General features: G+C 40.1%; 1 protein-coding gene across 10 annotated transcripts in view; it reads left to right on the top strand.

The window, feature by feature from the left end:
- GOLGB1 (golgin B1) overlaps positions 1-23,427 on the top strand; it is an 82,316-nt gene that overhangs the window by 36,779 nt on the left and 22,110 nt on the right. For all 10 annotated transcript variants that reach the window (XM_070072199.2, XM_070072198.2, XM_089331771.1 and 7 more), the window contains 5 exons: positions 812-927; positions 8,627-8,741; positions 11,839-11,909; positions 13,542-18,688; positions 19,624-21,538. In XM_070072199.2, coding sequence (XP_069928300.1) covers positions 812-927; positions 8,627-8,741; positions 11,839-11,909; positions 13,542-18,688; positions 19,624-21,538 — 7,364 coding nt within the window. The remainder of the gene's footprint in view (positions 1-811; positions 928-8,626; positions 8,742-11,838; positions 11,910-13,541; positions 18,689-19,623; positions 21,539-23,427) is intronic.

Here is a 23,427-nt window from a genome sequence, read left to right as displayed (position 1 = left end):
GAGACAGAGAGAAAGGTCTTCCTTCTGTTAGTTCACTCCCCAAATGGCCATCACAGCAGGAGCTGTGCCGATCCGAAGCCAGGAGCCAGGTGCTTCCTCCCGGTCTCCCATGCTGGGTGCAGGGCCCAAGCACTTGGGCCATCCTCCACTGCCTTCCCGGGCCACAGCAGACAGCTGGACTGGAAGAGGAGCAACCGAGACTAGAACGTAGTGCCCATATGGGATGCCAGCGCCGCAGGCGGAGAATTACCAAGTGAGCCACAGCGCTGGCCCCAGAAAACAAATTTTGTTTAAAATGCCATGGCCTATTTAATTTATCTCTAAGGAGCCCTTTGATTCTTGAAACATTTAAACAGTTTTTTAAAACAAAGTCGGGGCAAGCATTTGTTGCATTGGATAAAACACTTGCCTGGGAGTCCAGATCGCAAATTAGAGTGCCTGTGTTCAAGTCCTGGCTCTGCTTCCAGCTCCAGCTTGTGGCCGAGGCTCACTCAGGAGGCAGTGGTGATGGCTTAACTCTGTGGGTCCGTTCCGTCCACATGAGAGAACCAGATCAAGTCCTAGACTTCTGACCTCGGTGTAACCCAGCCGTAGCTATTGCACACATTGGGGAATGAACAAGGGAATAAAAGATATCTGTCTCTCTCTGTTTTTCAGATAAATAAAAAAAAGAATGTTTAGAAATGTTATTCATGTCATTTTTATTAAAGAACCGAACTAGTAAATGATATATGATATATTCTTAGAAGATAATAACAATAAATTTCAGACTTAAAGCAGTTATAACCTCTACTTGTTTTCTTTCTCTTAGATCAACTCCAGCAAAAATCCAAAGAAATTAGCCAATTTCTAGATAAATCAACCTTGCAAAAACATGAAACAGCATCTCAGACTTCTTTGCCAGATGTTTATAATGAGGGCACACAGGTAATTGTGATTTCTTACAGATGTGACCTACTTACTTGGCTGTATCTGTTACTCTGGTGCTTTAATGAGGAATATTCCAGAAAATAGTATAAACCTTGGCTTGTCTGCTGATTGGTACTTTTTAGAGGACAATTCTATTTAAAAGGAATCCTGAAAGGCATTAATTCAGTGTCTTAGTACTAGCTAACAAATCCCATGATCTTGGCAGCCTTTATGAGTCTAAGGCCTTAACAATCTGTATTAGAGGTGAATCATTGATTTTGCTTTGTCATCCAATTTCCCAGTTCAGAAGTCAGTTTTGGTTTTGGTAGACTGAGATTTGATCAGGTTTATTGTACACAAGCCAGTACAAACATGCACCAGAACGTCTGTCATAAAGATTGTGTTTCTCCCATTAATTAATTAGCAATAAAAAATTTATTTGCCAGGTGACTGCTGATTGGCCAATATATGCTTTCTTCTACAAAAATCTCTGTGGAAAGCTGGAATACAATTGCCAGAAGGCTGCTTTTGGTATATGAAGATCAAAATAAGAGGAATTACTTTGATAATCTTAGTTGACTAGTGTCAGGCTTGGATAACTGGATCCATGTATCTCCATTATAAGAATATGCCCTTCCATGGGGAATTGTGGGTTAAGCCTATGCCTGTGTTGCTGGCATCCCATGTGGGTGCCAGTTCGAGTCCTAGCTGCTCCACTTCCAATTCAGCTCCCTGCTGATGGCCTGGGAGGGCAGTGGAGTATGGCCCAAGTCCTTGGGCCCCTGCACCTGCGTGGGATACCCAGAGGAAGCTCCTGGCTTCTGGCTTCGCATCAGCCCTGGTCCAGCCATTGTGGCCATTTCTGAAGTAAACCAGCAGATGGAAGACCTCTCTGACTCTCCCTCTCTCTCTAACTCTGCCTCTCAAATAAAAACAAAATCTTTTAAAAAAAATTATGCCCTTCCAAACTGACAGGCCTATTGGCCAACAGAATACTGCGGTCCCTGGGCAGTACTTTGTATCAATAAATGTTTTTGTTTCCCAGTTTTTAGCATGTTGCCTTTCCAATTTCTTCTGTTCTCCCATTCTCAATCTTTTCTTCCATTATTTTGTTAAGACATTTTCCCACCATTCAAATAAAGTGAAAGATTTTTATAGTGAACACTTGTATCTGTACCATCTAGATTATGTCATTAACATTTTACTGTATTTGCTTTATCAAATATTTATCCATTAGTTCTTAATTTTTTTAGTGCTTTTTAAAAAATTTATTTGACAGATAGAGTTAGACAGTGAGAGGGAGAGACAGAGAGAAAGGTCTTCCTTCTGTTGGTTCACCCCCCAAATGGCCGCTACGGCTGGCGCGCTATGCCGATCCAAAGCCAGGAGCCAGGTGCTTCCTCCTGGTCTCCCATGTGGGTGCAGGGCCCAAGCACTTGGGCCATCCTCCACTGCACTCCCTGGCCACAGCAGAGAGCCGGACTGGAAGAGGAGCAACCGGGACTAGAACCTGGTGCCCATATAGGATGCCAGTGCCGCAGGCGGAGGATTAGCCAAGTGAGCCCTGGCACCGCCCCATAGTTCTTAATTTTTTATACATCGCACAGTAAAGTTACAAATGTTAATATATTTCTAAATATTTTAGCATGCATGCCATTGACTAGATTTTAGTATTTGTGTATAGCGTTTTTTCATTTGAGATATTTCTTTCTTTTTTTTTACAATTTAAAAAGTTTTAACTGAGGGGCTGGCATTGTGGCGTAGTGGGTAAAGCCACTGCCTGTGACACTAGCATTGCTTATGAGAGCTGGTTTGAGACTGGCCGCTCCACTTCCAATCCAGCTCCTTGTTAACCTGCCTGGGAAAGCAGCTGAGGATAGTCCAAGTCTTGGGCTCCTGCATCCACGTGAGAGACCTGGAAGATGCTCCAGGCTCCTGCCTTTGGCCTGGCCCAGCCATTTGGGGAGTGAACTAGCAGATAGAAGATCTCTTTCTCTCTCTCTTTCTGTCCCTTTCCCTCTGTAGCTTTGCATTTCAAATAAATGAATAAAGTAAATCTTTAAAAAAAATCTTAACTGAGACATAAAAGCTGTACATGTTTATGGGGTACCATGTAATGTTCAGCTGCATGTCTGCTTTATGTAATGTCCAATAGGGTAATTGTGTCTGTATCCTCAAATATATATCATTTCTTAAATGTGTAAGCCTTGACTATACCATTCATGTTTGTTTTTTTTTTAAAGATTCTTAAAAATTTATTTGAAAGAGTTACAGAGAGAGATAGAAACAAAGAGTTCTTCCATCTGCTGGTTCACTCCCCAAATAGCTGCAATGGCTGGAGCTGAGCCAGTCTGAAGCCAGGAGCCAGGAGCTTCTTCCTGGTCTTTTACCTGGGTGCAGGGACCAAGGGGCTTGGGCCATCCTGCATTGCTTTCCCAAGCACAGTAGCAGGGAGCTGGATCAGAAGTAGAGCAGTGGGACTCGAACTGACACCCACATGGGATGCCAGTGCTGCAGGTCAGACTTTAACCTGCTGGGCCACATCACCAGCCCCTCGTTGAGTTTTGTCATAAGCATACACCTGTGTTACTGAAACCCCTATCAAGATAATATTACATTGGGACGGCGCTATGACATACTGGTTAAGGCCACTGCCTGCAGTGCCAGCATCCTGTATGGGCGCTGGTTAGAATCCTGGCTACTCCACTTCCAATCTAGCTCTCTGCCATGGCCTGGGAAAGTAGTGGAAGATGGCCCAAGTCCTTGGGCCCCTGCACCTGTGTGGGAGACCCAGAAGAAGCTCCTGGCTCCTGGCGTCAGATCAGCACAGCTCTGGCCGTTGCAGCCATCTGGGGAGTGAACCAGTGGATGGAAGGCCTCTCTCTCTCTCTGCCTCTCCTTCTCTTTCTGTGTAACTCTGCCTTTCAAATAAATAAATAAATCTTTTAAAAAAAGATAATATTACATTACTGTCACCCCGCAAAGTATTCTCATACCCTTTTGCAGTTCCCTCCAGCAACTAGCCTTCTTTCTTCCTTTACTATAAATTTTGTTTCTACAATATCATATAAATGTAATCATGTAGTATGTGCTCTTTTGTATAAGGTTTTTGCTTAGTATGTCTTGGGAGTCATCCATTTTGTGTGTTATGTTTATATTTTTGAGAAATATTTCATCTTATGAATATTCTGCATTTTCCTTTTGCATGATTGTGCTGTGATTTCTTATTAATGGTCATCTTAGTTTCTCATGCTTTGGCTGTTATGAATGAAGCTGCCGTGAACATTCTCATGCAAGTATTTGTGTGGACATATGTTTTCATTTATCTTCAGTTAATACTAGTTGAAGAATTACTGGATCATAGATTTCTTATATATTTAACTGTATAAGGAATTATCAGATCTTTTGCCAAAATAGTCATACTATTTTATATTCTAACCTAAAATATACGAGAGCTCCTGATGCTTCACATCTCTAGTTTTTTATTGTTGTTGGTTTTTAAACTTTTAGCTTTTCTGATGGGTGTGTGCTAGTATGTCATTGCAGTTTCAGTTTGCATTTCCGTAATAACAAATGATGTTGAACAGTTTTTTCTAGAGATTTTTGGCCAATTACATATCTTTTGGTGAAGTATCTGTTCAGGTCATTTTCTTCATTTCTTAAATAATTCCTTATCTTTTTATTAACTTGTGGGGATTCTTTTATCTTCTGAATGTCAGTCTATTATCAGATATGTTTGATGAATAGTTTCTCCCATGTTGTGCCTTGCCTGTTCATTTTCATTATGATTCTTCTGTTTTAATTTTTGTTTATTTTATTTGAAAGGCAGAGAGACAGACAGGAGGCAGTGATCTCCCATCCAATCCCTAAATGCCCGCAAGAACTCAATCCAGAGCTTCCACAGCAGTGGGAGAGACCCAACTACTTGAGCCATCACCTGCTACTTCCCACAATGTGCATTAATAGGAAGCTGGAATCTGAATAAGAGCTCAGACTCTGATTTGGGATGCAGATTTGTTCTAGATTTGTTCTAGAGGCTAGAACAGACAGCATCTTAACTGCTATACCAAAGGCCTACCCTATGATGTTTCTTTTATTCTTTTTTTTGGGGGGGGGTTCACTTTATTTATATTAAAGAGAGTGAGAGGGACAGAGAGAGATCTTACGTCCAATGGTTCACTCCCCAAAGGGGTGCAACAGCTGAGGTTGGGCCAGACCAAAGCCAGGAGCCAAGAGCTTCATCTGCGTCTCCCACATGGGTGCAGGAGCCCGAGGACTTGATCCATCCTCTGCTGCCTTCCCAAGCACATTAGCTGGATCATAAGTGGATCAGCTGAGACTCAAACTGGTGCCCATATGGGATGCCAGCATTGAGGCGATATATTTTATAAGCTTTTGTTTCATTATTTTGTCTTGTGTGCTTTTGGTTGCTGAAGGTGGGACGTGTTATTCCATCTTCAATGTCAGCAAAAGCCTTTCATTGAATTATTAGGTATAGCCTCGCCCTCTGCCCCATCCCTCTGTCTCTCCTTCTCCTTCCCTTCTTCCTTTCTTCCCTCCCTCCTTCTCTCCCTCACTCTCTCTCTCTCTCACACACACATACACACACACACAATGTTTTTTTAAGTTTTATGCATCTGAAAGGCAAGGTGGGAGGGCAGAGAATGAAACTTTCACCCACAGATTCATTCTCCAAATGCCCACAAAAGCTAACACTAGTCCAGGCTATAGCCAGGAGCCTGGAACTCTACCTGGGTCACCAACATGGGTGGCAGAGACTCAACTATTTAAGCTGTTATCTTCTGCCTCCCAGGGTGCACGTTGGTAGGAAGCTAGAAGCAGAGCTGGGACTGGAACCCAGGCCTTCCAATTTGGGATGTGGGCCTCCTAAATGGCATCTAAACCACTGAATCCCATCCCACAACAAAATTTTTAGGTGGTTGCTCTAACAAGAATGATATGTATCATTAACCTTTCTGTCTTTTGGAGCAGAATCTTGTAATCATAAACCTTTGCCCTATTATTTATGCCACAGTTGCTATGTTTTAGTAAAGTTACAAGACCCAGCACACGGTGTTAAAATTTATATTTTAAACATTTGCATGTTTTGATAAACATTAAGAGGCAAATATAGACTTTTTTTTTTTTTTTTTTGACAGGCAGAGTGGACAGTGAGAGAGAGAGACAGAGAGAAAGGTCTTCCTTTGCCGTTGGTTCACCCTCCAATGGCTGCCGCGGCTGGCGCGCTGCGGCCGGCGCACTGCGCTGATCCGATGGCAGGAGCCAGGTGCTTTTCCTGGTCTCCCATGGGGTACAGGGCCCAAGCACTTGTGCCATCCTCCACTGCACTCCCTGGCCACAGCAGAGAGCTGGCCTGGAAGAGGGGCAACCGGGACAGAATCCGGCGCCCCAACTGGGACTAGAACCCGGTGTGCCAGCGCCGCTAGGCGGAGGATTAGCCTAGTGAGCCGCGGCGCCGGCCACAAATATAGACTTTAATATTTACCCATTTGTCTACAGTTTGCAGTGCTTTTTCCTCTCTGATGTTCGTGTTTCCTCATGGTAACATTTTCCTTTAGCCTCTAGAACAACCTACAATATTCTTGTTGCTGAAAAACTTGCCATAGTTATCTCCAAAAAAAACCTTTATTTTGTTTTTATTTTTGAATATTTGTTATTGAATATATAATTCTGGTTTGATGTTTTTTTTCTTTCAGGGCACTAAAGATGTTTCATTGCCTTGTGATTATTATTTTTCCCCTACTGTTTCCTGGTATATTTCCCTGTTATTCCCTATTATTTACACTGGTCAGATAGTCATTCCAATTATTATCCTCTGTATGGAAAGTTCATTTTTCAATGAAGATTTTTTTCGATGAAGAAGTCTTGCCTGTTAAATACTTAGTTGTGGGTTTCTTTTTCTTTTTCTTGCTTGCTTTTGTTGAATTTCTCATATATATGTATAATCCCATTTTGGGGGAAAATTTTGGCCATTTGTGAAAATAATTTTTTCTATTTATTCTGTCCTTCCTTTCTTCTGACACAACAATTATAAATATATTGAACCTTTTAATATTACCCCATATATCTGTGAGGTTCTCTTCATTTAAAGAGTGAACCTATTGATAGAAGATCTCTGTCGGCTGGTGCTGTGGCTCACTAGGCTAATCCTCCACCTGCAGCGTTGGTACCCCCGGTTCTAGTCCCGATTTGGGCGCCAGATTCTGTCCCGGTTGCTCCTCTTCCAGTCCGGCTCTCTGCTCTGGCCCAGGAAGGCAGTGGAGGATGGCCCAAGTGCTTGGGCCCTGCACCCGCATGGGAGACCAGGAGAAAGCACCTGGCTCCTGGCTTCAGAACGGCGCAGCGCCGGCCGTGGTGATCATTTGGGGGTTGAACCAACAGAAGGAAGACCTTTTTCTCTGTCTCTCTCTCTTACTAACTCTGCCTGTCAAAAAAAAAAAAAAAAAAAATCTCTGTCTGTCTCTTCCTTCAGATAAAGTGAAAATGATAAAAACAAAACAAGTTATTTTTGCATTATGTGGGCCGTTTTTGAGTCCTCACTGAAAACATCTAGTTCATCATTCAGCCAGAAGTTTGGGCTAAGGTTATTCACGGAATTTTGGGCTCACCCTTGCTGATACTCTTTCTCTCCTCTCTGATTTTTCTCCTCATGTTCTGCCAACTGTGTTTGTCCTTAAGTCCATCTTCTCATTCATCAAGCCTAAAATGCCTATGACTATTCTATTGGAATTTTGCTTGCCCTATATAAGGCAAACTGAAAATTTCCCCTAGGATAACCCCCTCCCTCTGAAAAAAGGCCCCAAAACAAAATATGCCCTAAAATCATCCTTTGCTATTCCTTTAAACATGAAGGTTTGAGGTCAAGTATGTTATAAGAAACCTTTATGACTTAAAAATTCAATTTTATGAAAAATGTTATGGAATAATCCTCTTGGAGGAGAAAAAAAACCATAATGACATACAAGTAAAGTTGAGGACAAAATTCCTAACAGGCATTATACTATGCCTGTTAGGAAAACTACACATTTCTATGTGTGTAATTTAAGCGTAAGGAATTTTTTATCATACAGTTATGTGTTGCATAATGTTTTGGTCAACAATGGAATTGTGTTTATGACGGTGGTCATATAAGGTTATACTGCTTAGTGACATCATGCCCTTAGTTTGTATAAGTAACTTGTACGATGTTCACATAACTACAACATCACCTAACAATGCTTTCTCAAGAATGTATACCCACTGTTAAGTGAGGCGTGACTGTAATTGAGGGGGAAAAACAATTATAGCTCTTTCTTTCTCGTGAGATACATAATACTTTTACTTCTCTTCCTCTTTTCATTCTCCTTCAGGAGGGAGACCTTGTTACTTGGTGGCATTAATCTAATCTTATGTGGCATTTGTCTGTGAACCTGAAAGTGTTTTTTCTTCTGCAGTAGATTGGGATTTCTATCTCTGTAATCCAAGCTTCAATCTCAAATTCAAAAGCCAATGAATAAGTTTGAGTATACATTTCATTCTTTTTTGTAATCAAGAACAGTTTTTCAAAGATTACCTAGGCAGATAAGTAGATGCTGTTTGTAAAGTATTTTTGTGCCTGGAGAGCTTGGAGACAACAATCATGCTGGAGGCTATCTGAGCATTGCTCTAAGAGTTTTTCCTTGGAGAATCATTAATTTGTTGTCTTCCTACAATTTAGGCAGTCGCTGAAGAGGACACTGCCTCTTTGCAGAAGAGAGTGGTAGAACTAGAAAATGAAAAGGAAGCCCTGCTTCTTCGTTCTTTAGAGCTAGAGAAGCTGAAAGCTGAGAACGGTATGTATATGTAAAAACCACAGTTCTGTCCCCTAATCCTTCTGTGCAGTGTGGCTACTTTTATTGCTATAAACACTTGGATTCTCTGATTCTATGATAATAAAGATCATAGATAGCAGAACTGGTAGTTATCAAAGATAAGATTAATGCTCATTAAATAATTAGAGCTTAGTACCAGTGTTTACACAAGATAAACACTGATGAACATCTTGCAATGTGGCCTGCAAATACTGCCGATATCTGTATAATTTATATTCTTTTGTAATAGCCAAGGTATCTTCTAGGAAGTATGGCTTGATTAGGACCTGAATAAGATGATGATAAATTTTTAAGTAGACATATGAAGAAAGGAAGGGCATTCGTGGTAATAATTTGTGGGAGGAGGTAGTAAAAATTACATAATAAATGTTCAAAAGTAGAAACCACTTTGGGTTTTGCTTATGCTGTTTACCACTTAGAGTCCTACCCCTATTCTTTGGCCTGATTCTTACCCTTTATTTTTTTATTTTTATTTTTTTAGAAAACTTTTATTTAATAAATATAAATTTTGAAAGTACAACTTTTTGGATTATAGCGGTTCTTCCTCCCATAACCACCCTCCCACCCCCAAACCATCCCATCTCCTACTCCCTCTCCCATTCCATTCTTCATTAAGATTCACTTTTAATTATCTTTATATACAGAAGATCAACTTAGTATATACTAAGAAAGATTTCAACAGTTTGCACCCACACAGACACACAAAGTATATAAAGTACTTTTTGAAGACTATTTTTGCTGTTAATTCTCATAGTATAAACACATTAAGGACAGAGATCCTACATGGGAGGCAAGTGCACAGTGACTCCTGTTGTTGATTTAACAATTGACACTCTTATTTATGACATCAGTGATCACCTGAGGCTCTTGTTATGAGCTGCCAAGGCTATGGAAGCCTCTTGAGTTCACAAACTCCAATCTTATTTAGACAAGGTCATAATCAAAGTGGAAGTTCTCTCCTCCCTTCAGAGAAAGGTCCTCCTTCTTTGATGGCCCCTTCTTTCCACTGGGCTCTCACTCACAGATATCTTTCATTTAGGTCATTTTTTGCCACAGTGTCTTGGCTTTCTGTCCCTCAGAAACTCTCATGGGCTTTTTAGCCAGATCCAAATGCCCCAAGGGCTGATACTGAGGCCAGAGTGCTGTTTAGGGCATTTGCCATTCTATGAGTCTGCTGTGTATCCCACTTCCCATGTTGGGTCATTCTCTCCTTTTTAATTCTATCAATTATTATTAGCAGACACTGGTCTTATTTATGTGATCCCTTTGACACTTAATCCTATCTTTATGATCAATTATGAACTTAAACTGATCATTTAACGAACTTAATGGGATTTGGAGTCCATGGCACGTTTCTAACTTTACCCTTAGGGGTATGTCCATTACTTACCGTTTAGACCTGGATTAAGGCATTATCTTCTCAGGAATTCAACCCTGATCCCCAAAAGGTGATTGACATGAATTTTTGTGCTTTATAGCATCCCTGTATGCCTTTAACCTTGTATTAAAATGATCTGTTATATATTTGTCCTTTTTACTTATTATAAACTTTTCAAAGATAAAGGATAAGCTCTTCAAGGGTTTTTAAAATTTGTTTCAAGCTGGCGCCGCGGCTCACTAGGCTAATCCTCCACGTAGCGGCGCCGGCACACTGGGTTCTAGTCCCAGTCGGGGCGTCGGATTCTGTCCCGGTTGCCCCTCTTCCAGGCCAGCTCTCTGCTGTGGCCCGAGAGTACAGTGGAGGATGGCCCAAGTCCTTGGGCCCTGCACCCCATGGGAGACCAGGATAAGTACCTGGCTCCTGCCATTGGATCAGCACGGTGCGCTGGCCGCAGTGCACCAGCCGCGGCGGCCATTGGAGGGTGAACCAGCGGTAAAAGGAAGACCTTTCTCTCTGTCTCTCTCTCTCACTGTCCACTCTGCCTGTCAAAAAAAATTTTTTTTTGTTTCATCTCTGCTTTACTCAGAACTAGTATAGTTTTAGCAAAGAGTAGCTACTGCATAAAGTTTTTTTGGCTTGAACAGTTAGCATTTTGTTCTACCTGACTATGTGTGAACAGTTGGTAAGAATGTAGACATCTCCTACCAGTTATCATCTGCTTCACGAAGATTTAGTAACAAATAGTTAATGATGCTTTACTGAACTGAATTAACTGTGCTTTATCTTTTGGGAGTTAGAATGAATACCAAATAAAGTTTAAGTATTCAACTCTAAAGCAAACATTTCTGACTGAACCATTTTACAGTTTCCCACTTAGTTCTAAAGTGGGTATTTTACACCTATATTAGAACACTGCTACCATACTAATAAATAAATGACGTCATAGATTCTGCTCATTATCTAACTCAGAGTACTTCTTTGAGACTTTATCCAGGGTGCTTACTTGGCAGTTTTGCAAACAGTTCCTGTCCCATTCATGTGGCTTTCACACAGCATGGAGGCAGTATATGAGTTTCATTCTCTTTCCTCCTTGCAGGGAAGCTTGCAAGATTTTCTGTATTGACTTCTATGTCTGATCTCGTAGGTGACCTTTGCTTTATGTGTCGTGTTCCTTTTTGCCCTGCCATTTCTACCACTCTCTTTCCTTATGTATTCTTGTGAAATATCTGAGCCTATTATGTGCTGTCTTGAATTGACCTTGGAGTAAAATGAACAACATAGGGACACTACAAACAGAGAACTGTAAATGATATATCAGTAGAAAATATATTTTGTGAACACAGCAGGATTTTGGATAAATTAAGACAGATTTATTGTCCAGAAGTTCCAAATTGTGTCATAGGCCCTGTCATCCTTCTCCAAAGCTTTCCGCTGTTTAGTTACGTGTCACTCAGGTCCAAGATAATCATCCTCTGCTAGTCTATCTGATGTCTTATTCTCCTGACATTTCTTTACTTTAATAAAATAAGCCTTTTGTCTCCCCCAAACTACTTTGCCTATTTCTTTCCTCTTGATTATTTCAGATATCTCAGATAGCCTCACCTTTGCAATCATGTTTCTTTTTTTATAAACACTCTACATATATCTTCTAAAGATAATTATTTTTGTGACTTTCAGAAAAACTGTCTTCTCAGATTAGTCTCCTAGAGGCTCAGAGTAGAATTGGAGCAGACAGAGAAGTCCAAGAGGTAAGTGATGTGTTCTTAATATAAATGCAATATGGTCTAAATTAAGAGGAGGTAACTTCAAATCTGAACATTTCTACAGTTTTCTAGTGTTCATAGATAATTGTATATTACCTAAAGAATGAGATCTAGGGGCTGGTACTGTGGCATAGTGGGTGAAGCTGCTGCCTGTGGTGCCGGCGTCTCATATGGTTGCTGGTTCAAGTCCCGGCTACTCTACTTCTGATCCAGTTCACTGCTGTGGCCTGGGAGAGCGGTAGAAGATGGCCTGGGTCCTTGGGTCCCTGCACCCACATGGGAGACCTGGAAGAGGCTCCTGGCTCCTGGCTTTGGATCAGCCCAGCTCCAACCATTGCAGTCCTTTGGGAAATGAACCAGCAGTTGGAAGATCTCTCTCTTTCTCTGCCTCTGCCTCTCTATAACTCTCCCTTTCAAGTAATCTTTAAAAAAAATTGGATCTATTTGAGAGATTCATAATGGTCATTATTTCTCATTTACTCTCTTATGTTTCTGAATATTTGGAATTCTTTGTCCTAAACCAACACAAGTATAAATAGTTACTTACTTGGGATTTAATAATACATTTCTTATATTGCATTATCATTGATTTAAATTATTTTGTACATCTAAGAAAAGTTTCTCAATGAAGAGATTAAATGTAATTTCTTGCTACCCCCCTTCCTCAACAATTTGGCACAATTTTACTTAGTATTGTATAAAAACAGTGTCTTTGGTGATTATTTTTATAACCTATTATAATAAATGCATAGTTGCTTAATGTCATTCTGCTAATTTAAGATTATTGTTAGCTGTATTGTGCTTAACAAACTGTTCTTCTAATCAAGAAGTCAGTGATAAAATCTGTAAATGACCTTGAAAAACAATTAGCTTCTTTTTAAAAAATATTCATTTATTTATTCAAAAGGCAGAGTGACAGAGAGGGAGAGACAGAGAGGGAGATATCTTCCTTTGCCATGAGATTCACTGATTTTTTTTTCCCAAGAAAACAATTATGGGAATAATTATATGAATGGAAGTCTAACACAGTAATCTTTGTAGTAAGGTGGTTCACATTTTATCAAATAGGTCCATCATTTCATATGCAAGCCCTACCAGAGCACCTTTTTATTATTTGATCCTTTTAGTGTATCCGAATCTGTGTATTTGATAATCTGCATGTCTGTTAGTGCCTATTTTATGGATATTTGATAGCTCTTTATTTCAATGGATAGCTTAGGAAAAGGAATCCCATAGCTTCCCCCTCAGTATGAGATGAAACAAAGGTTTAATTCATTTCCTGCTTCCGTTTTAAAGAAGTTCTTAGAAGAAACAATGAGGAGTTTTAATCTGAAGGAAAAAGTTTCTCCTATAAGCCACATCTAGAAAATCAGTTCCAACTTTCCTTAGACCTCAGGAATAGTTTGATCTCGTTGCAGAATTAAGAGAGTGTCCTCTGAGGTCCAATTTGGGAGATGCAAACTGATTTTATAAGGATCTAGCAGCTGTATGGTGCAAAAGTTTTGACTAAGAAGTTTCAGGTTTTGGGAAATGCATGAAATACTAAATTTTAGCTAGGCCATTTTTTATATTATAAAACATCTAATTAGGGCTTTTTTCTTTTTCTCATTTAAACAGGTCAGCATGGTGGATGTTACCATGCTCAACAAGAGTAGCTCTTCTCCTGAGGAAAGTAGGCAAGATATCCTAGAGAGCACATTTTCTCAGAAACATAAAGAATTATCCGTTTTATTATTGGAAATGAAGGAAGCTCAAGAGGAAATTGCATTTCTCAAATCACAACTCCAGGGCAAAAGGCCTGAGGAGGATCAGGAGGCCCTTGAAGAGAATGAGGGGATGCCTCCAGGTAAAATAAAAGTTGTTGAAGACACAAGGCAAGATTTTCCTTTAACACCAATTGAAGAGAGCAGTCTTCCAGCTGTTGAAGAAGAAGAGACTAGCATTCAACATCAGACTAGGACATCTGAGGAAACACCTTCAAATGACACTGAGATGGAATTGAAATCCACTGAGCAGGATGATGTTGATAAATCCCCTCCTGCCGTACCAGATATAGGTCAGTGTCACCAGGGTGAGTTGGAAAAGTTACAAAGTCAAATTTTGGAGCTTGAGAGAAATTTTCATAAAGCAGAAGAAAATCATGAGAAAAATCTGGATGAGAAAACTAAGGAAATTAGCAACTTAACCCAGCTGATCGAGGAGTATAAGACAAATGCTGAAAGCACCAGCCATGCATTCACTGCTTTGTCTGAAGAAAGAGACCAACTTCTTTCTCAGGTGGAAGAGCTCAGTGTTCTACCAGAACTGAGAGCTCAGATAAAACAACTGGAAGCCAACCTTGCAGAAGCAGAAAGACAGAGAAGGCTTGACTACGAGAGCCAAACGACCCAACACAACCTGCTTACAGAACAGATCCACAGTCTCAGCATAGAAGCCAAATCTAAAGATGTGAAGATCGAAGTTTTGCAGAATGAACTGGATGATGTGCAGCTTCAGTTTTCTGAGCAGAGTGCTCTGATCAAAAGCCTGCAAAGCCAGCTGCAGAAGAAGGAAAGTGAAGTGCTGGAGGGGGAAGAACGTGTGAAGTATGTGTCAAGTAAGGTGGAAGAACTTTCGCAGGCTCTTTCACAGAAGGAACTTGAAATAGCGAAATTGGATCAGCTCTTGCTGGAGAAAAAGAGAGCTGTGGAAACCCTCCAGCAAACCATCGAGGAGAAGGATCAGCAAGTGACAGAAATCAGCTCTAGTATGGCTGAGAAAGTGGTTCAGCTTAATGAAGAGAAATTTTCTCTTGGTATTGAAATTAAGGCTCTTAAAGAACAGTTGAATTTATTATCCAAAGCCGAAGAAGCAAAAAAAGAGCAAGTGGAAGAAGACAGTGAAGTTGTTTCTGGCCTCAAACCTAATTATGAGTCCAGCCCAGCAGAGCTAACAAGTAAAGAAGAGCTTCAGCATGAAATAGACCTGCTGAAGAAAGAGAGTGAACAGAGAAAGAGAAAGCTCCAGGCAGCCCTTATTAACAGAAAGGAACTTCTCCAAAGAGTCAGTAGATTAGAAGAGGAATTAGCCAAAGTGAGAGGTGAATGTAAGGAGATCCCACTCAGTGAGAATGAGAAGAGGGAACTGGAGGAAGATAAGGAAAACAAAGAAGACTTGGAAAAATCTGTGACTTCTAAGTGGCAAGAAATAGAATTTTCTTTAAAACAGGCAATATCTGAGAAAGAAGTGGAATTAGTGCATGTAAAGAAGGACTTGGAAGAAAAAATGGCAGCTGAAGAACAACTACAGGCAGTGGTTAAACAGATGAATCAGAACTTGCAAGATAAGACAAACCAAATCGATTTACTCCGAGCTGAAATCATGGAAAATCAAGCAATTATTCAGAAGTTGACCACAGGTAACAAGGATGCAGGTGATGGGGACCCAGCAGCAGCTGTAGAAGAAAGAGTGGTGAGCGGTCCACATGATGCAGGTAGTGGGGAACACTGGAAGCCAGAACTAGAAGAAAAAATACTGGACCTTGAAAAAGAAAAAGAACAACTTCAAAAGAAGCTGCAGGAAGTCTTAACTTCCCGCAAAGCGATTCTTAAAAAGGCCCAGGAGAAAGAAAGGCACCTTAGGGAGGAGCTGAAGCAGCAGAAAGATGATTATAATCTCTTGCAAGAACAGTATGATGAGCAAAGCAAGGAAAAGGAGAACATTGGAGAGCAGCTAAGGCAACTCCAGGTTCAAGTGAGGGAGTCTGTAGACAAAAGTCACACAGGCACTGATCAGCAGGGCTCTCCCACTCAAAAATTAGAAGAACCTTTATTCAAAGCCCCAGTACAACACCCCACTCAACTGGTCTTAGAGGACGACTTGTGCTCAGACTGGCCTTCTCATCCCGAGGCGCAGGGCAGTGCTTCTGTTGCCCAGATGAAGACCCAGCTGAAAGAGGTAGAGGCTGAGAAAGAGGCGTTAGAACTGAAAATTAGTTCTACAGCAAGTGAGCTTAGTAAAAAATCAGAAGAGGTACTTCAGTTACATGAGCAGATACATAAACTAGGTTTAGAAATCCAGAGTCTGAAGACAGTGTCCCGTGAAGCTGAAGCCCATGCAGAAAGCCTGAAGGAGAAATTGGAAAGCAGTCAGCAAGAAATTGCTGGCCTGGAACACCTGAGAACATTACAGCCTGAACTAAATGAACTGCAAAATATCATAAGCCAAAAGGAGGAAAAAGTTAGCTACCTTTCTGGACAACTTAGCAAGAAAGAAGAAACCCTTATTCAAGTACAGGCAGAGATAACAGAACAAGAGGCTTTAATTAAGGCTCTGCATACACAGATGGAAATGCAAGCCAAAGAGCATGATGAGAGGATAAAACAGTTACAGCTGGAACTTTGTGAAATGAAGCAAAAACCAGAAGAAGCCGGAGAAGAAAGTAAAGCAAAGCAACAAATACAAAGGAAACTACAGGCTGCCCTTATCTCCAGAAAAGAAGCACTAAAAGAAAACAAAAGTCTGCAAGAGGAGTTGTCTGTGGCCAGGGATACCATTGAACATCTTACCAAGTCTCTGGCAGATGTGGAAAACCAAGTTTCAGCTCAAAACAAAGAGAAAGACACATTCTTAGGAAGGTTGGCTGTTCTTCAGGAAGAAAGAGACAAACTCATTACAGAAATGGACAGGTCTTTACTAGAAAATCAAAGCCTCAATGGCTCTTGTGAAAGTCTGAAATTAGCTCTAGAGGGTCTTACAGAAGATAAGGAAAACTTAGTGAAGGAAATTGAATCCTTGAAATGCTCCAAGATTGCAGAAAGCACTGAGTGGCAAGAGAAGCATAAGGAGTTACAAAAAGAGTATGAAATCCTTCTGCAGTCCTATGAGAATGTTAGTAATGAAGCCGAAAGGATCCAGCACGTGGTAGAAACTGTGAGGCAGGAGAAGCAAGAGCTGTATGGCAAGTTAAGAAACACAGAAGCAAATAAGAAAGAGACAGAAAAGCAGCTGCAGGAAGCTGAACAGGAAATGGAAGAAATGAAAGAAAAGATGAGGAAGTTTGCTAAATCTAAACAGCAGAAAATCCTAGAGCTGGAAGAAGAGAACGACCGACTCAGAGCAGAGGTGCAGCCTGCAGAAGGTACAGCTAAGGAATCCATAGAAGCACTTGTTTCTTCCAATTCCAGCATGAAGGAGGAGCTAGAAAGAGTCAACACAGAGTACAAAACCCTTTCTGAGGAGTTTGAGGCTCTAATGGCTGAGAAGAATTTACTCAGTGAAGAGGTTCAAGGTTTGAAGCATCAAATAGAAGGTAGTGGGTCCAAAAAGGAGAGCCCGGAGGCCACTGAGAAACCTGATAACGAAAGGGAGATCTTTGAAGAGGCAACACCAACTGTGCCAAGTGAGGCTGATGAACAAGATGCCCTGAGTGTGAGCACAAGGCCTGAAAATTCGGAATCTGTTCCATCAGGGGGCAGTGCCAAGGCTAACATAAATGAGAATTTGAGCTCCCATGATGAAATTAATAACTACCTGCAGCAGATTGATCAGCTCAAAGAAAGAATTGCTGAACTGGAGGAGGAGAAGCAGAAAGACAAGGAATTTAGCCAGACTTTAGACAGTGAGAGAAAGGCATTATTGAGTCAAATGTCAACAAAGGATGGTGAGCTAAAAATGCTTCAGGAGGAAGTTACCAAGATAAACCTGATAAATCAGGAAATTCAAGAAGAACTCTCCAGGGTCACCAAATTAAAGGAGACAGCAGAAGAAGAGAAAGATGATTTAGAAGAGAGGCTTATGAATCAGTTAGCAGAACTTAATGGAAGCATTGGAAATTATTATCAGGATGTTACAGATGCCCAAATTAAAAATGAGCTACTGGAATCTGAAATGCAGAACCTTAAAAAGTGTGTGAGTGAATTGGAAGAAGAGAAGCAACAGTTAGTCAAGGAAAAAACTAAGGTGGAATCAGAAATACGAAAGGAATATTTGGAGAAAATACAAGGAGCCCAGACAGGACCTGGCAATAAAAGCCATGCAAAGGAACTTCAAGAGCTGTTGAAAGAAAAACAGCAAGAAGTAAAGCAACTGCAAAAGGACTGCATTCGGTATCAAGAGAAAATTAGTGCTCTGGAGAGAACTGTTAAGGCTCTAGAATTTGTTCAGAGTGAATCTCAAAAAGATTTGGAAGTAACCAAAGAAAATCTGGCTCAAGCTGTTGAACATCACAACAAGGCACAAGCAGAATTAGCTAGCTTCAAAGTACTGCTAGATGACACCCAAAGTGAAGCAGCAAGGGTCCTAGCAGACAATCTCAAGTTGAAAAAGGAACTTCAGTCAAATAAAGAATCAGTTAAAAACCAAATGAAGCAAAAAGATGAAGACCTTGAGCGAAGATTGGAGCAGGCAGAAGAGAAACACCTGAAAGAGAAGAAGAACATGCAAGAGAAACTGGATGCTTTGCGTAGAGAAAAAGTCCACTTGGAAGAGACGTTTGGAGAGATCCAGGTTACTCTGAATAAGAAGGACAAGGAAGTTCAGCAACTTCAGGACAACTTGGACAGTACTGTGGCCCAGCTTGCAGCCTTCACCAAGAGCATGTCCTCCCTCCAAGATGATCGCGACAGGGTGATAGACGAAGCCAAGAAATGGGAGAGGCGATTCAGTGATGCAATTCAAACCAAAGAAGAAGAAATTAGAATCAAAGAGGAGAATTGCAGTGTTCTCAAGGATCAGCTTAGACAGATGTCCATCCATATGGAAGAACTGAAGATCAACGTTTCCAGGTAAATGACCAGGTTTTTTTTTTTTTTTTTTTTTTTTTCCTCCTCAGTAAGTGAATGCAACGAGAATCTCAGGCTATTTATCTCCCCTTTAATATTATGGATCTAATTTTTACTTCAGTTCCATTAGAAGATGTATTTTCTCTTTTTTTTTTGAAGATGTGTTTTCTCTCTCACTACAGTCTGTCTCTCTCTCTCTGTCTTTGCAAATAACTTCCAGCTACAACTTGTATTAATGTGAAAAATTTGCATTGTCTCTTCTGATATCCCTACTGAGAGATCTCCTAGATTTCTCTCCATTTCTATTTTCACTGCCCTTGTCTGGATTTCTACTAGAGTATTCCCAAATTATTGCCTTAGCATCCTAAATAATCTCATCTTTCCTTTTCCCCATAGTCTGCCTCAATTCATACTGCAAATTCCTCTTAGAATTATCTTCCTCAAACTCCAGTTTTATAATAGCACTTTTTAAGCTTAAGAACTGACAATGTCCCCCACTCTTTGTACTCCCCCACTTCTAATAGATTCTTCTGTTCTGAAACAGGTTTACCAAGATTATTTTGTCAGACATTGGTTTGTCTGGTACAAAATAGAGCAAAACAGGAAAAATAGTTACTTTTCATAGTGTCCAAAATCATGTCACTAAAATAAGCAACATATTTTGGAGTTCTTGCTTTTAATCTGTAAATCTTTAGGTGTGCTGTACCTTTAATACATTCAGAGCCAACTGTAGAGATACAGAACTAATTGAGAACATTCAGTAGACGAATATATAGATAGAATATCTCTTCAATAAAATTTTAACAACTTCAATTATGAATATACATTTGTAGATCCATTAAGAACATTTTGTAGTATTTGTTCCTCAGGCATAATGCAGTTTTTCCTGGACCCTGTAACTAATGACGTCTCCTTCCTCCTCCCCCCACTTCCCCAAGGCTTGAACATGACAAGCAGACTTGGGAGTCCAAGGCCCAGACGGAGGTCCAACTTCAACAGAAGGTCTGTGTTACGCTGCAGGAGGAAAACAAAGAACTTCTGTCCCAGCTAGAAGAGGCTCGACACCTATACCATGATTCTCAGAATGAATTAACTAAATTAGAATCAGAACTTAAGATTCTCAGAAACCAATTGGCTGATGTAAATAATTCTTTAGCAAAATCCAAGCAACAAGAAGAAAATTTGGAAGGTGTCATAAAACAGCAAGAGGCCAATATCCAAAATTGCAAGTTCAGTTATGAACAACTAGAGACTGATCTTCAGGCATCCAGAGAATTGACCAGTAGGCTACAGGAAGAAATAAATATGAAAGAGCAGAAGATTGTAAGCCTGATTTCTGGCAAGGAAGAGGCAATCCAAGTAGCTATTGCTGAACTGCAACAGCAACATGATAAAGAAATGAAAGAACTGGAAAACCTGCTATCCCAGGAAGAAGAAGAAAATATTGTTTTAGAAGAAGAGAACAAAAAAGCTGTTGACAAAACCAATCAGCTTATGGAAACACTGAAAACCATCAAAAAGGAAAACATTCAGCAAAAAGCTCAATTGAGTTCTTTTGTTAAATCCATGTCTTCTCTCCAGGATGACCGAGACCGCATAGTAAGTGACTATCAACAGCTAGAAGAGCGACATCTGTCTGTAATCTTGGAAAAAGACCAACTCATTCAAGAGGCTGCTGCTGAGAATAATAAGCTTAAGGAAGAAATTCGAGGCTTGAGAAGTCATATGGATGATCTCAATTCTGAGAATGCCAAGCTGGATGCAGAACTGATCCAATATAGAGAAGACCTGAACCAAGTGATATCCATAAAGGACCTTCAGCAAAAGCAACTCCTTGAAGCTCAACTTCAGCAAAATAAAGAGCTGAAAAATGAATATGCTAAATTAGAAGGAAAACTGAAGGAGTCTGAGGAAGCAAAGGAGGATCTGCAGAGGTCCACTCATGCCTTACGAGAGGAGAACCAAGGTTTATCTAAAGAGATTGAGAACCTGAAAGTATCCATATCCCAACTTAAGAGACAAGTGACAGCCTTGCAAGAAGAAGGTACTATAGGAATGTATCATACCCAGTTAAAAGGAAAAGAAGAAGAGATACAAAGAATGAATGCTACACTTTCCTCTTCTCAGAAGAGAATTGTAGAACTGGAAGAGGAATTGGTTTGTGTTCAAAAGGAAGCTGCCAAGAAGGTGGGTGAAATTGAAGATAAACTGAAGAAAGAATTAAAACATCTTCATCATGATGCAGGGATAATGCGAAATGAAACCGAAACAGCAGAAGAGAGGGTGGCAGAGCTAGCAAGAGATCTAGTAGAGATGGAACAGAAATTACTCACAGTCACCAAAGAAAATAAAGATCTCACTGCACAAATTCAGTCTTTTGGAAGATCTATGAGTTCCTTGCAAGATAGCAGAGATCGCGCCAGTGAGGAGCTTGATGAACTGAAAAGGAAATACGAAGCCAATCTGAAAGAGCTGGCGCAGCTGAAAGAACAGCAAGGTGTCCTGAACAGAGAGGGAGATCCTCTTCTTCCGAAAGCTGCCTTCCCAGCTAACCCCACTGAGGACAGCAGCTTGTCTCGCCTTGAAAACCTTAACCAACAGCTCATATCCAAAGATGAGCAACTGCTGCACTTGTCCTCCCAATTAGAAGATTCTTACAACCAAGTACAGTCCTTCTCCAAGGCTATGGCCAGTCTACAGAATGAGAGGGATCACCTGTGGAATGAGCTAGAGAAGTTCCGGAAGTCAGAGGAAGGGAAGCAGAGATCTGTAGCCCAGCCTGCCACCAGCCCAGCTGAAGTACACAGTTTAAAAAAAGCTATGTCTTCACTCCAAAATGACAGAGACCGACTAGTGAGTATTTAGCTCTCTATTTTGGACCTATGTTGTGAGTTTTTCCTTTAATTGTAATTTCTATAGAAAACTATATTCACATATTATCTTAACACTCAGCAGCTGTATCATACATCCCATAAATTCTATCAGGTTTTACAAAACCACAGGAACATTACTTAAATTGCTTTAAATCTGCCATTACTGTTTTTTAAAAAATCACAGAGTTCCTTTGTACAAGATTCTGCATTGATTATAAGAGGACTGAGAGAGGGAAAGTTGTTCTGCAAACTTACACAAACACATATAAATGTTTGCAGGATTTGTCAGAGTTCAATTCAAAGAAAGTATAGGGATCACTTAGTGTCTTCTTAGAGTTACAATTTAGCAGCAGATCATTTGATAGAATTTGGGAAGGAGAGGGTTTAGCTCATCTCATACCTGTAACTCAGCCCTAATTTGTAAATACACACACAAACACACACACACATATATAAAGGGATAATTTAAATAAGTTTGAATGGTTATCTGGTAAAGTTTTATTTGCAACCTGAACCCTTTACCCATTCTCTTAAAAAAAAAATGGATATTTTTTTTTCAATGAGAGAAAGCTAAGAAGGATCTCTAATGCTGAAATTTTGCTGCCCTTAATGGGAGCCAGGAGTTTAATCTTTCTGAAAACTTTCAGGTCATCAAGTACAGAGGTGAAAACTGCAACTATATAAGCTAAACTAGATTTTCAGGAGATTCTGTTTTATGCACTACTGTCTTCACCTTCATGACAGTCTCTTAACTTTGTAAGAGCTTGACACTTACATGAAAGCAGCCAAATGGGAAAGAACAAAGGCCTGATTTTCTATTTCAAACTGTGCACAATACCCAGAATCTGAAAATTCCAATTTCGGAGGTTAGTCCCCCTGAAAGGATAATTTCCTCTTTAGAGTCTTGTACGCATTTTTCCTTTTCTGAGTACAATGTGTTTATTACATCTAACATTAAAATACTTACAATGTTTTCCTTTTATAGTCTGAACAAAGTCCTCCTTTTTAGCCTTGATTTTAACATCAACACAATTTATGCATATTCACATTTTTTAAATAATTTGAGTTCAGCCTGCTTTGTTCTGGGAGCAGTCCTTTCAGAATGTGAATTCAAAAAGGTTCCCTTCATGAGGATAGTATAAGCTTGTGTATGGCACTGTAATTTGTGGCGAGCTGATGCATCAGTTTTTGTTTTGTTTTGTTTTCTGGAGCTGTTTAGATAAAGCAATTCACTGACTGAAACACAGTTAATTCCCATCTATTATAAACATGAATCATTGAAGTTTGTATCTCACCATCAGTTCCACATTTTTGTCTGCTAGATACTTACAAGCCAAGCCAGCTGTTTTTATTCCCATGTTTCTCTAACTCATGATCATAGTATGTTCCCTTAGACTTATAACTGTCTGATTTTATTCCATTTAACCATCATGGTCTAAATTCCTTTATTCACAGTGTGCTTCAGTTATCTTTTCTTTCATATTCAGTGTCCTAGTGTAAGCCCTTAATATTTTATTCAATCTGTTGTAATAATGCTGGTTTTGGTTTGTCATTTCTCTAAGTATATTGTATATACCATTGTGGAATAAATCTTTCTGAGACTCCACTTATTACTACTCAAAAACCTTCAAAGGTTGTACTATCTCTTAGAATAGGCTTGTGATTCAAACTCAGTAGTTGGGCATTTAAGACCTCATAATTTGTCCTTACCTTTCTTTCCAGCCTTGCCTTTTACTGCTCCTTACTCGTACCATTTATTCCAGTCAAACTGATATACTCAATATGCAACAGTCATACAGCACTTCTTACGTAGCCTTATTATCCCCTCAGCCAAAATGTCCTCCCAAGTGCTTTCCTTTTTGGGATATT

Source organism: Oryctolagus cuniculus, chromosome 4 (genome assembly GCF_051225735.1).
Source record: "Oryctolagus cuniculus isolate XC-2025 breed Fujian yellow rabbit chromosome 4, ASM5122573v1, whole genome shotgun sequence".
In the NCBI taxonomy this organism is placed as follows: Eukaryota; Metazoa; Chordata; class Mammalia; order Lagomorpha; family Leporidae; genus Oryctolagus; species Oryctolagus cuniculus.
Note: the sequence above shows the minus strand (reverse complement) of the source record. Positions and strands in the feature narration are given on the sequence as shown.